Source organism: Abrus precatorius, unplaced genomic scaffold, assembly GCF_003935025.1.
Source record: "Abrus precatorius isolate BTA unplaced genomic scaffold, Abrus_2018 Scaffold8, whole genome shotgun sequence".
In the NCBI taxonomy this organism is placed as follows: Eukaryota; Viridiplantae; Streptophyta; class Magnoliopsida; order Fabales; family Fabaceae; genus Abrus; species Abrus precatorius.
Window position 1 is genome coordinate 17,277,130 of NW_020874428.1, and position 15,657 is coordinate 17,292,786.

At 26.7% G+C, this 15,657-nt stretch overlaps 1 protein-coding gene across 1 annotated transcript; it reads right to left on the reverse strand.

Moving 5' to 3' along the window:
- Positions 1-4,839: 4,839 nt before the first annotated feature.
- LOC113874346 (probable glycerol-3-phosphate acyltransferase 2) lies at positions 4,840-6,500 on the reverse strand. Its single transcript, XM_027512572.1, has 2 exons — positions 5,866-6,500; positions 4,840-5,739 (listed from the first exon to the last, which is right to left on the reverse strand). Exons 1-2 carry the CDS (start codon positions 6,445-6,447, stop codon positions 4,840-4,842), a joined length of 1,482 nt encoding a protein of 493 aa, XP_027368373.1. The 5' UTR covers positions 6,448-6,500.
- Between the last annotated feature and the right edge of the window lie 9,157 nt (positions 6,501-15,657).

A 15,657-nucleotide genomic window follows, 5' to 3' on the forward strand; every position in this document is an offset into this window, starting at 1 on the left:
ACAACTGTGTGAAATTGGGACACCCTGGATACAAAGGCTTATTATTATCTTCACCGTGTCATATCTATATTGTATAACTCTTGCAAAATCCATCACAGAGTACATGTTTTCTTATATCTTTAACACTCAATTGTCTTAAATTCAAACACTTCACACAAGGACAATAAAATCTTTCGGTATTATTAGGCACATTTCTTTGCGCAAATTGTAAAAACTGTTCGACCCTATTCTCATACTCCTCATTTGTACGTCTACAATTTATCCAACTGTGATCCATAGCTATATAAAGAGTTAACAATTGAAGGTTAGTTAAACAAAGGAACAGATCAAGTTATGAACCCCAACCGGTAAATATCCATCATTACAATATATTGAATTTAGAAGAGAGAACCACGATTGCTAATTACAACAAAAAAGATACATCTCCAATATTAATCAAACATATTTCTGGTTAATGGTTCACCTTAAAAGGTCAACTTCTTAATTTATCTAATACATAGTACACTTCAACATGCCTTATGCAAACTAACTCATCACTGATTTAGTATAACAACTTGTCTAATCCCTCAAGACACTCACAGTCTACCATGGTACTAGCTCCTCTTTACAATTACAATTGCTACTTACTAATCATACCATAAAACCTTGATAGATTTTTCCCCTTGTATGTTGTTGTACAACTAAAAATTAATGTGTGTCCTATGCCTAATTTAAACTATATGCATTTTATCCAGTCGCATTACACCTATTCCACTAAATATTTCATTGATGAATTTTATCAAACAAGTAGTTTGCACATGCAGTAAGGATTACAAAAATTTACACATACAATGTTAGAGTTCAAAATACACTATTCTGTGTTAAATAAAAGGAACAATACAATATTAATCCATATATATTCAGCAACGAAGGATGGCATTGGATCCAATAATCAAAGTAAATTAATAAACTATCATACAAATAGGTAAAGTCACTTACTTCAAAGGTAAGCGCAACAAAGTTTGAAGTAATTTTCAAAAAAATAAGATTGTTGTTGTCGCTGAGGTTGTACAAGGGAAAAACAATAAACCCTAAACATGAAACTTGTGAGAAGAATACGTACATGAGGTTGAAATGTATAAAATCAAATTCGAGAAGCAGCAAAATGAAGTTATAAACACTCTTCTACAACGATTGTCGGTAACAATCGATGTAGAAAATTTTTAACATCAGTTGTCAATTACAACTGATGTAGTAAACACATTTAACATCGATTTTGACCAAACGGATGTAAAAAGGTTCGTTAAAATTTTAAAAATGTCACCGCCTTTGTTTTTGCATTGATTTTTTGTTAACCAATGTAGATTCCTATTTAGAAAGCCATTTCTATACTAGTGTAACTAGAAAACTAATTCATCCCATAAGATATGCCTAAAATATTCTTAAGGACTAGCATAAATTACAGAAAGTAGTTAAAAATCATTCACATTCATATAAACCCTCGTATGAATAACATATTCAGAAATGGAAATAATGAAAATATTAATCTTATTAGTTTTCCATAGACACCAAATCCCAACTAATTAAAACCCAAATTGCTTCAACAACCTGTTTTAGGTTAAATTTTTTTTAAATTATCGAATCAACATTTTCTTTACAAAGTCTGGGTTCGAAAATAACTACAAAATTCAATTTATATATAAAAAAAGTAAATAATTTATCAATCTAGAAAAAAAAATTATTATCATCTCTTGTACAGTTATAGAACATAAAATGTCATTAATGGTAAATTTCACGATGCTCTGAAAATGAAGGAGTATTATATGCTCTTATATATGTGAAACAATCATAATCATTAATTTTAGTAAGCATGGAACAATCATAACTATTGATTTTAGTAAGAGTTAGTGGTGTATTTAAAAAAGACGTAAATATCCTTTAATATATTAGTATAATTTAAAAAGAGTATTTAATATACCTTCAAGTTTAAGAGCACCATAGCAAGTACCTTCATTAATTTGAGATAGGTAATTTAATCTGGAGAATTAGTATTGAAAGACTCTTCTTTGTCATTATGATCAAACTAGATATAGGCTTACTATATTTATCAACAGCCAAATCATGCTTAATATGTGGAGGCTTATTAGTAGGAATTTGATCTTCAAAAGTATGATAATTCCAATTTTGCCTACAACTTACAAAGTCTAGCATATCTACCCTATATCCTCCATTCTTAAATTTATGATACAACTCAAAATGGTTTTTTGACCTTCTTGTATGAGTGTTCCTTTCATCTTCATCCTTAACTATTGAACTATTTAAAATATCAAATTTAAAACTTAAAGTTATTCCCATTATTAATGTCACCACTAATAGAGATGTCTTGCATCTTATTCTATCTTGCTTTGTAGGACTAATTGGTTAAAGATGAGTAATAGGAATGCTAGCCACTTTTATAAGGTTATAGTTTCTTGTAGACAAAAAAATAAAATTAAAATTCTTAAAGATAGCAATAGAGATTAAAAATATGATCTTGAAATTATTAAAATTATTATAGTTAACCATTTTAAGAACTTATTTTATGATCCATTTCTTTATTCTCATAAGTTAGTCTTTTTTTTCTCATCTTAAAAATGTTGATTTTGATAAAATAAGTAATAATGATTCTCTAGGTAAAGTGAAAACTAATTTATTTAATATTGACAATAATGGCACGCATCATAGTCTACTTTTTAAATCTTAATGAGATATTTTTTACTCTTATTTTTAAACTTGTTTGTTAAATTTTTATTAATATGCTAAAGACAATAGAATGAAATTATAACTAAAGTTGAATGTTGCATAGATACATATAAATAAAAATAACTAATTATTAGTGAAAGAATATTATTAATTATTTTAAAAGACTTATTTAAAAAAAATAAAAATAACAAATTATAAATTTTATAAAAATAAAATATTATTTAAGCTTTAAAAATATGATGTATATACCTAGGTTATTTTCTTATACCTAGTCAACAATAGAAAAGGATATTTTTATAATTCAATTATCTTAAAAAAAGAAACAATATAATATAAAATGAAATTATAACTAAAGTTAGATGTTACATACATACATATAAATAAAGATAAAAAATTATCAGTGAAAGAATAGAATGATCTTTTTTAAAAGACTTTCTTTTAAAAAAAAAATTATAAATTTTGTGAAAATTAAAATATTATATAAGCCTTAAAAAATATGATGTATGTACATATATTATTTTCGTATACCTAGTATAACAATGGAAAGGAAACTCTCATAATTCAATTATGACTTAAAAAAAGAAACAATGTAATATGCAAATAAAACTTAAATCAGTCACATAAAAATAATAAAAAATTATATTATAATAATGATAATATATATATATAATTTTTATCATTATTATCGTCATAATAAATATAACAAGTTAAATAGAGAAAGCGTGATTATGAGTATAATTGAACATTTATTGCCTCTTTAGCTAATCATCTTAATTAAATTGACGGCTCTTAAAATTAAAAAGAATATATAATTTAAATAAAGTTTATTTAGAAATATTTGTATATTAATATTTTCCAAATCTAATTGTACAAATCTTGTCAATTTTAAAGACCTATAAATTTAATTAATTTATATATTATTAATAAATAAATAAATTTTATTATTTAAATATTTTAAAGAATTAATATAACTTGTGTAAAACTATTTATGTTCAATATTATGTTAATGCATACTTTCGTTTTCTCTATTTAATATAAATAATAAAATTTTTACAATTTATTTAAATTTATTATATTTTTTATTCTTTTATGAAAATATTAAAAATATTAAAGAAATATTAAAAAATGAATTAAAAACTTAAAGTACAAAAGATCAAGCAACATGCAAATAAAATAAATAAATTAAAAATAATTAGTTATAAATTTAAAATTTTACAACTTGAAAAATATAAATATTCAGTTGCTTAATTCTTTTTTAAGAAAAAAACTTCATGTTTCAGTCGATAAAGCATGGAACTCAAAATGAGATTACCGCTATGTTATACTGTTTAAACAAAATTTGTACTTTTGTTTTGTATCTATATTTTGTATTTTCGTTTAAATTTTTTAATTTTATTATTTCATTTTAATTCTGTCATAATCTTCTATTTCAATTTAATTCTTTAGACTTTTTTTTTAATTAGATTATGATTATCTAACATTTAATCTCAATGAAATAAGTTTTTTTATTAATTATATTTAACTTTGTTAATTATCATTTTGTTTTTTTCTTTTAATTATTGTTTTGTTGTTATCACTATCAGTATTTTCTTCTTTCTCCCTTTCATATTTGAATGTTCTACTTAAACATAATTAACAAAAAATAACTACTTAATTGACATTTGAAACTTAAAACCTCAATTTTGAAATTAAAAAGTTAAAAAGATCAAATCAAAACAAAATATAAAATTAGAGAACTAAAGTGCTAACTTTATCAACTTCTTTAAATGTACTAAATATATCTTTAGTTAATTATTACGGACTAATTTCTTTTGAGCCAAACCGAGCATACAATATTTCTATTTGTAACCATTAGTGGGTCTCATCTTGGTTATTGATTCACTCCACCGTTAATTATCAAGTTATGAGAAAGATAATTGGAAACTATTAACACAAGCACTGCAAATACTCACAAATACCCAAAGTATATTACAGTTGGGTACCATAGCTAGTGGCATGTAAAATCATAACAAATTAAAAATGCAAAATTCATCAGCATTCCAAATCATCACTGACCAACCAAGCAATATTCATGACATTATTCTAAACTTAATCAAGGTGTGACACACGACCTTGTAGCTACTGGCAGCTATGACATGGTCCTGCATTGACACCCTCGTTACCTGCCAATACCATATACTTATCTTTCCTTGTCAAGCTGGTGCATTCAAATCCTAAGGCATTCCCAATTTCATGTTGCACAAAATTGGCAACTTCAATTCTGCATTTCCCACCTTGATGACATGTTTGTGACATTGGTAACCTATCAAGGATTTTAATAAAGTATGTAGGATTTGGGTTCATGAGGTGAAAAACAGGATCCAAACATTTATGCCCACTAGCTGTTGTTCCATAGAACATGCTAACCTTAACATCAACAGCCACAGGAACAATGTCATCTGTAAGTTCAGCAAACAAAGGACTAAACCTTAATAAATAAGGTTCCCTGCAAGTTGTCCCCTCAGGACACACCACAAGGTTGCCTTGGCTCAGCAATTTGTCCATTGTTTCTCTGTCCTTCTCTCTGTCCCTTGTTAGTCTTATGGTTTTGATGGGGGCAACTAGCTCATTGAATCTACTTAAGCTGTATGTTACTGCAGAGAGAGGTTTGTCCAAAACGTATGCAATGTAAAGTGGGTCCAGTAAGGTTCTGTGGTTGCACACATAGAGCATGCCCTTCTGGTTTTTTCCATTTTGTGCCAAAGATAAAGGGCTTTTGGGTTTTGATAGAGTGGTTCTTGTCCCTGAAAAGGCCAATATTGGAGCTGACACATTGAAGGGCAATGCAATGCCAAATACAAATCTGAAGATGGAAAGAAATAGTCCAAGGGGTAACCACAGGAAGAATGCTAGAGAAGACGCAGGGGTTGGCCTGAAAGCCAATCTTCCATCATGGAAGATCAATGGTTTTGGATACCTATCTCTTGGAAGGACACGCCAATTTCTCCTCTCATCAGAGCTTAACATTAAGCAAACCTTCTGCAGAAACAGAACAGGTTAGAAATGGTATGTGTGTGTGTGTATACTGTTGTATATATTTAACTTAAAAAGGCATGTATATGTGTGTAACTATGTATCAAAGTGTGTCCTTAAAAATGGCCAAACCTTGAAATGGGGGGAAAGTTCTTGGTCAATATACTCAATATGGCTATCAATAATACCAATACTGTTGTCATTGCCTGCTTTAGCCCCATATGAAGGGATTTTGTTTGGCTTCTTTTTCTCAAGCAATCCCAAAAAGTACCCATTGAAGCACTTTATGTCTCTTGCTATAACAGCCTCAAACCCTAAGTAGTCCTTTAAGAATCCTTCAACCATGATCCTAGGCAACTTACTTGAGGCCACCTTTTTCTCACAACACATCACAGCTTCAAACCCTTCCCACCCCATATCTTCCAAGAAGAACTTTGGCAGAACAGCTGATCCTATTCTGAATGTGTCCTTTTTTATGCCAAAAAAGCACAAGAATACCATGATCTTCAAGCCTAGTTGGTCTTCACCCACCAACCACACCAAAGGGTATGAAAGAAACAGGATAAGAGATCTTAGTAACCCACCAGCTTCAAAAGCAACTAGCATGAAGTAAGGGAACAATGAAGTGGATCGTAACAAAGTACCCTCAAAATCAAAAACTAGTGCTTTGTTAGCCAGTTGTGCAACCTTGTGAACAAGAGAAACAGGTTTCATTTTGCTGTAACGATGGAAGGGTCTTTAGTCTTTGGCTTTGGTATTGCTGGCGCCTTGAGACTAGTTCAGACAGAAATTGAAAATTGAAAATATAAGGCACTTCAAAGGCTGAAGAGTGTTTTATCCTTTAGCATCAGTTGACACACTGGACTGTGATGTTTCACAGTCACAGAAGCCAAAGAATTTAATAAGGGAAGATTACGTGGCTGAGTGGTCATGTGGCCATTGAATGGCTTAGCAATTTGGCATAGCTTCTTTGCTATCAACTTAGAGGTTACGTTTATGTAGCTGAATAAAGGACACTGATGAAGTGCTGACACCATTAATCATCCACACTAGGCCACAACCGTACGTGTATGCTACACCTACTTACTGAACTAATTTTTCTTTATTAATGGTATGGCAATGTTATATCTCTCAATTTAATAAAAGAAGCATGTTATTCTAGGCTTGTATTTTTGTTAAAAGTAAATTAAATCATTTTTTTCGATTACTATTAGGTGCAGTTTATCAATCAACTTTATATTTTGCTCTAATTTTTGTCACTATTAAATTTCAATCCTACTCAACAACTACTTAGGCTTTTAACAATTTGTTATGTGGCCCTTCAACAATTTTGTGCACGTTTATGAGATTAAAGGTGAGCTATAAAAATTATTATTGTAATCTGTCCGAGGGGCACCTGCTATCAGGAACAGTTAGAAAAAGTTATTTAAATTTGTAAAAATGACATATTTTTTTTTATTATGTTTTGACAAACTTTGTATTGCCTGTCAAAGCCTTAGCATAAGCCTTTTTGCTTATACGGGTTTGGAAACGACCACAAGACCATAAACAGAATTAATAAGAAACTTTTGGGATTTTAAAGTATCTAATTAAACATTTAATCGAAATATACTTGTAAAGCATTATTATTTTGGATTGGGTTACGAAAGTGGAATATGCAGAGCAGCAAGGTGAGGAGTTGATAATACAAGCAGAAAAAGAAGATTGCACGACCATGATAAAGTAAAAGGATAAATATTTATTAAATGTTTTTTATTTACCTCAAATTTTCTTTTAACTATTGGAATTGTTGGGTAGGGAGGAAAAAAAGCAATCAAAGGATGGTAAGACTTTCTTTGAAAATTAATATTCGGAGGGGAAGGACAAAAATGAAAAATTTATTTGATGGTAATTATTATTTAATATTTTAAAAATATATTAAACTCTTATATCAACTTTAATTATTAATTAATTATAATTATATTTATCATAATTTTAAATTTAAGTCTTAATTAATATAATTATGTGAAATGTTTATAAGAAGATTATTATTTATAGTGACCATATTTATCTCAAATATAGTCATCTTCCGTTAAAAAATACATTGTAATTTTAAAAAATATATATCAATTATAATATGATTAAATAAAAAATTATAAAAATTAAAATAATAATAACTTATAAAACTGAAATATTCAGACTCGTGATAAATTCAACTAACTCAAAATTAGTCAAAAACTTAATTCATTTATTAACTCTTCGAATTTAATTCACAAATCAAATAAGTTGAAATTAAGTTAAAATTTTAGTTAATTAAAAAATTTAGGTGAATTCTACTTATGTTTAATTCAGCTTATTTGGTGGTAAATTTTTATCATTGTTGAATTCATAGAATCAATTTTCTACTTAAATTCAGAATTATTTATGGTTTTGTCATATATATTATCTTATTTTATTTGAAAGAAATAGAAAATATACATTGTATCATCAATTATAATGTTTTAATTTAATAAATTTAAATTGAATTTACAATTTTATTTTTTTTATTTGTATAAGACTTTATTTGAGAGTTTAGAGAGAAATAAGAAGTTGTTTAAAGAATAAAGAAGAGGACAAGAGAAAGAAAGTAATATATATATATATATATATATATATATATATATATATATTAATTTTAAAAAAATGAAAACATGATTTTATGAAAGTTTTTGAGAGTTTATAAAAAAAACATTTCTCATGTTTAAAAATTATCATCAAGTAAATTTTATCTTTTTTTTTCATATTTTTAACTCTCAAACAAAATTTAGAATTTATTTGAAAAATTTTGTGAATAACTTATAAGAAATAACTTATAACTCTCATGTTTTAAATTTATCTAAACAAGTTTTATAACGTAACTTATAAAAATAAGATGTTTTTAATTTATTGAAAAAAATTTCATTGTAAAATTTATGAAATAAACTATAATTTTAAAAAGAAATTATTAATAAATGATTATCCAATCACACTTTTAAAGTTACCAACCAACTATGATCTTGAATCTAACATTCAAATAAGTTTCACTATTTGTTGGTGTAATTCAAGTCTAGAGTAACGATAGAGCGTGTTGTTAACATTCATGTTAAAGTCAATAAACTAAAATCAATCGAATCAAATTTGAGTTTAAATAACAATTGCTATCATCTTCACATCAAGATGAATCAATTCTTATGGAGTAAATTGTGAATTGAAATGAACACACTTTTTTTGACACGGACTCTGAACCACATTATACAACAGTTATGATATAACAGTAGAGAAACGTTAGTATTATACTTTTTAATATATATTTTTTAAATACGTTCATAATTATTTATTAAAAATTATGTTAATTTTATTTTTTATTCTTAATTGAATATTTTTATAATATTAAATAAAATTTAATTAATAATTAAAAGTGTATTAAAAATAACAATATTAGAAAGCTGTTATATGAACATAACAGCTGGACCATGGGACAATGCGGCACCTCGTAATCCTATTTGAAAAAGAAATAGGCCACCACTATCCTGCTCTTTCTTTAAGGTATGTTTGGAAGGAGAATGGAAAGATTGTCTTTTTTAATTTTAAATTAAAATAATTATATATTATTTATAATAACAAATACATAATAAATATATTAAATTTATAATTTTTATTTTTAATAAATAATAATTTTAAATATATTTAACTAAAATATAAAATTTATTTTACCCTCTCTTCTAATTCCCCGTTCCCAAACAATAGGTAACGTACTCTTGGTAACTAGAGAGAGCCCTAGTCTCGGAGTAGCGAGGCAATTAGTGGCATCGTCTATAGAATCAAATTATTATAGAAGTACACATAAGGAGTAAAAACAATAGTTTCATTAATTCATTCATAATGAATAAAATATATACAGCATATGATAATTTTTATTATATTTATTAATTTAAAAATTATTTCATAAGCTAAATGTATCATAAATTATTAAATATTTAGATAAAATAATAATTTTAAAAATTAATGTAAAAATTTGATAAACAAATTTAATTTTAAAATTTTATAAACATAATTAACTAAAAAACATTTAAAAGATTAAAATTATATACAATTCCAATTAGGAATAAAAATACAATTGAATATATTATCTTAATATTTTAAAATTATTAAAACAATAAATAATTTAAAGGAGGTCTTTGAAAAAGCTAAGATAATTGTTCTTACGTATATTATTGCGAAAGCTTCTGTATTTTGATTAATATTGTGGAGATTGTAGGTAATGCAAGTAATAACACTGTGCCTGATGGCAGGAAATTATATTTAAAGGACAGATGTCTCATCTACCGTTTCAGAAGTGCATTTAAGCAATGAACACACGCATGATGTAGCTGCTAGATAGGGTTAGGTGGACGACAGAGAAACACATAATTGTTAGTAATAGTTACTTACTGATAATTACATGCCATTAGAACCGGCGAAAGGTAATATAAAACCACCAATAGCATGTGAAAGAAAACAACATATATCAAATAATAAATCACGTGTAAGTTAATGCTCTTGAGACATCTCGCAAACTAATTGATTTGTCTTTTAATTTTGGCCAAGTGTCTGGTTCTTCCTGAACCATTGTCTGAAACTAGAAAGTGCAGTGTGCTGCAGTCTGGAACTATCCATTTATCAGGAGTCAGAGCCGGATTTTAAGCTTTGCAGGAGATTCATGCATCAATAATGAAATGCAAATATTTTATAAATAACTTTTAGTTCTCTTTTTATTTTTTGGATATACTTTTTAAATCTATGTATATGAAATTTAAAGGTGATTAAATACTAATTATGTAAAATATTAATTGTTCATTATTTAAATAATAGACATGATTATTATTGGAGACAAGTTGAGCATTATTGATATTTAGGAGTTTGTTTTCAATACATTATTATATAAAGTAGTTTTAATAAAGAAATTCAATGAATTTAAGAAATCACATTACTTTATTTATTTTTATATGCCATTTAATATTTCTATACACAAATAAACAAATATAATTTATATGTTACAATTTTTAAAATATTTCAGCAGGTCATTGTTTATATATGATTGTTTATTTATTTTTTACTTTTATATAAAAATTATTTTTTACTAAAGATATTTGATTATTAAGTACAATTTTGTTAACTTTAATTTTAAATATGAGTTTAATAAATTATATTATGTAACATGACAATAATAATTATAAAAAAATTTCATTAATTGAACATTCAAATTAATTCTTTTAGTTAGTATTTTACTTCTAAATATAAGTTTTATTTTTGGACAACATATAAGGTTAATTGGAAGTGCAGGAACACTCTTTGCAAGATGACAAATAGTTACTTAATTGTGAGCTCCATTGTTCTGTAGTGTTTGTACCTTACATTTCGGCAAGTATTTGAATGCGCCTTCCCTGAATATAAGCGAACCATAAATAAATTTTGTATATAATGTAAGATGATTAATTTCTAAACGAGAAAAATTTTAAGAATATTTTAAAACGAAAGTGTTTTGAATAATTAAATATTTTTACTGTGTTAAATAAATTTTTACAATACATATTTATTTTTTAATTTTATTTGATATAATATAATTTACTTATAATACTTATTTTTTTAAAATTTAAGAAAGTTATAGAATACATTTTTATATAATATTTAATAGAATATTTACTTATCAATTCAATTCTTAAATAAATTTATATATTATGTTAATTATAATAATCAACTTTTAAATAAATCAAATAATTATTTATATTTTAAAATAATAAATTGTTTTTTAATTTTTTCTATATTTTTTTTATAAATTAATATATTTAAAAAATAATTTAACAATTGGATTAATAAAATTTAATGCTTATTAAGAGTTGTCTAATGTTTTTAGCATAAATTGATATCCGTTTTTAATTTAATGATACTTATATAATGCATAGATTTTATTAAAAAATTAAAATAAGAAGGAAAATAAATTTATTATATATTATAAAGATAGAAAACGTAAATGGTAAATGTTAGGAACATGTATATGTTATAATTTTGGGAATATTTTATTTTTAAATTATTTTTCATTAAATGTGTACATTTTTTCATAGATATTATTTAAACATTTTTAGCTATTTTTTAATTTATAATATCTTTGCATTTAATAGATTCTCTTATCTTTTTAGTTATTTTTATTCATTTTTAATTTTCATCTTCAGCTACTAATTTATATTCAAAATTTAAATTTGAAATCACTTTTCAATACCTACACGTTCAATTTCATTTTTATAGATTCCTAAAACTTTCAATTATTTGTGTATTAAATATAACTTACACTAGTTTAATTTCATTAACTTGTCTAATCTTAATTAATATTTATAATTTTATATGAATTTAATTTAAATATAATAAAAGTATAAATACTATATATTATTATCAAATTATGAATTTTCATGTTAAAAGGAATAGTTGATTTTAATATTAATTTATAAAAATCACGTATATAATATATTTTAATTGGTTGATAATATCAAAATTTTTATATTGATTAGCATTAAAATTAAACTCAGAATATATATACTTATTTTTTACCACAATTTGATTAACATTACCTTTAATAATGATGGTTTAGTGATTACACCGAAAAAGTAAGTTAAATAAATTTAGATACAATAACGTATTTTTATTAATTTTAAGATAATTAAAAATAATTTAATAATATATTTATCTCAAATTAAAATAAATATTGATCATGCAAAAAAATATGAATATTTTTTCTTAGATTTTCAATGATTAAAAATTGTATCCATAAGATGTTATTTAGAAGTATAAATAACTCAGATAAATTGTGAAATAATAAAATTGAAATTGTATGATAATTCAAAATAAAGGAGATATATTGGTTTAAGATTTCATAGGATTTTAAAAGACTTTTTTTAAGTAAAAAAGTTTGTTGGTATTTAATTAGAATTTTGTATCACTTAAAAACAATCTAGTGATATTCAATCTGGATTTTTAAGATTTTTTAAAAAGTTCATTAATTCATTGGTATTCATTTGAGACTTTTTACAACTTAAAAATAATCTATTAGTTTTAAAAAATATAAAGATTTTAAAAAATTGTTGTATTAGAGGGATTTTGAAGGACTTTTTAGTAGTATCTATAAATACTAAATTTATAAAACAATCTCATCAAAACCCATCAGATTTTAGAGGATTGTTTGAAGTGACTTTTCAAGTGCTCCAAGAAATTTTAGGTGAGTTTTTCATATCTTTTTTTTATGCTTCTGTCTTCTCCATTTTTTTCCTTTGCTAATAATATTCCACTACTGCTCATGTATAATATTGTACTACTCTTCCCATTTCATTTCCCTATTTGGTGAAAACGTAAATGACAGTGCTATTGACTTGCTCTATTTAGTTGAGTTGGTTCCTCATATATATAACACAGAAAACACTTGAAATTTCAACTTTTAAGTAGTAATTTTTTTATAACACACATCAAGAAAAGGGAAAGGTGAAAGCTGAAATTGATATCATGATCTCTACAATAAACTGTAGATCTTCAAATAGTTAACTAGCACCTTTAACCATTGAGTTTGAGATATTTGTCTATACCATATAATATTTTTTTAATTGAATAAATAGATGTTTAAATATCTAAAATATAGAAATAATAATGTATACTATATATATATATATATATATATATATATAGAGAGATTTAAGAGTCTAGACATAATATAAAAACATCTGGCTCATCACCCTCATTTGGTTCCGTAACAATACATCTGTTAATTATTTATAACTTATTCAACTGGATCTGGTTATTTGTGGACCTTTTTTTTTTTTTTTTTTTTTTTTTTTTTTTTTTACAAAATTCTGAAAATTCTTTTACTATAGCCACCAGCTTCTTATGTTCTTTTGTTTCTTTTGAATACAGCATCGTCAAATTAGCCTTACTGCCCTTTCAACTATACGGGACTTACTGCTACAGCCCTATTCAAAAGAACGAAGAACTGCTGTACTTCCAGTAAAGGATTTTCTAAAAACAAAGAACTGTACAAAAGCAATATTTCGGTACCATTAGTTCGTGGCGTTGTTACAGACAGGGACGATCATTACTGATCTCACCCGAAGGGCCTGTCAGCTGTCCAGCCTATAAACCATGATTACAGAAATTTCATAAAGGAATTTAAAGTCCAGATCCAGAAGAACATAGTTACAGACAATTAACAGTTATATTCCTACTTCCCCATCAGGCTCTGATACCAGATTATAAGTAGTGGATCAAAGAAACAAAAATATGTAGATTAAAAGACTGAAAGGAAAGTAGGCAGTAGCAGGACTACTAAATGATATGCAGAAATTAAAAACTGTCTGTAAGTAAAACAGTTAGCTCATAAAGAAACTAGAACGGTGGTATAACCAACACAGATCTAGTGAAGGGAGAAGAGAAGAAAGCCGGAGCGACGGTAGTCCGAACAGGACCGGCTAAGAGGGAGAAGAGAGGAAAATAATTTGAAACAGCAAATTTTATTGAAAGATCTCAAAGAAGAAGAAGGCTTACAAGAAGTTTTTCTCTCAGAGCTTCTCTCTCTTAAATCTCTCTTATCTTGTTGAAATGAAGGGTACCTCACAATATAGTCGAGGCCTCCTTATATAGAAAATCTTAAAGTACTATTTCTACAGTTCCGGTTGGTGACTGGAACTATTAACTATAGTACCTGTTTCTAAAGATCCTGAATGTCAATACCGAAACAATCATCTTCATTTTGATTTTCTTCAATATTGGCATTTTGGTTAGAAGATTCTCCTTCTTCTTGGCTTTGCAATAACAGGAGAACATCTTGAAGATTTTTCTTCATTTTCTCTTTGGTATCGCATCCTGATAAGAATGCTGCAATTTTGGATTTCTGATTAAGGAATTGGAATGTTGCTGGGTCAGCAAGATTTAATAATTTGGGATTTTTCCCAAAATATTCAGCAACTCCTTCTGGTCCGGCATGTTCCGCATTGAATTGATTCCACCATTTTACAAAGGAATACCTGTGTAACAATGGGAGAGTGTCTTCATTTTCTGTCTTGCCATACCTGTATTGCCATGAGAATACCCATGCCAGGGCAAAATCAGAGAAGTATTTAAGATCTGCTGGAATTCTTGATTCTCGCAGATATCTGCCCTTGTAAATTTTGTATCCTTCTTTGACAGGAGTGGGAAGGATTTCTTCAATTGGTCCAAAATAATCCCACCATTGGAGGAACCAATTTGGAAAGTTATAATTCTGATTCTTTTTAAAATATATTAACCAAGAATGTCGGTTAAGTTTATTTTGGAACCAGAAAGTTCTTGTCCATGCGTCAATGTAGTCCCAATAATTATATCCTACTGGATCAAATGGTTGGGAAAACTTTTTATAAGAATTTAAATTTTTTCCAAAAGCCTTTGGAGTTAAGACTTTCAGGATTTGTATTGTTGAATGGGTTGTAACTGACGGATCCTTGTGGTCCTTGTAATGCTTAATGGAAACAGAATCTGAATCCACTAAGATAAACTCATAAAACTGCCTGGTTTTATTAGCCTGATATGGTCTGAAATGAAATCCTGGTGGGAAGACTTTAGTAATTGCCTTGTATGGGTTTTTGTCCCAAAATTCAGGTTCCATTTGTATGACTGAGGAGAATTTTCCTTTGGCTACATAATGGCTTGGGTTTGAAGTTTTTTGTTTTCCCTTTTGAAGGTCAAGGGTCCCTTCTGTTTTATTGGTTATTGTTTTTTGGGTTTGGTTGAAGGTCTGGAGTATAGTGTTTAGGCTTGCTAAATCTAATTCCATATCTTCTTCAGAGGCAATGTCTGCCCAAGATTTATTTGGTAGGCTACTTAAGCTTCCTTGTTGGATAGCTAAAAGCGTACTAATTGGGAGAGCATAGTCTGTTT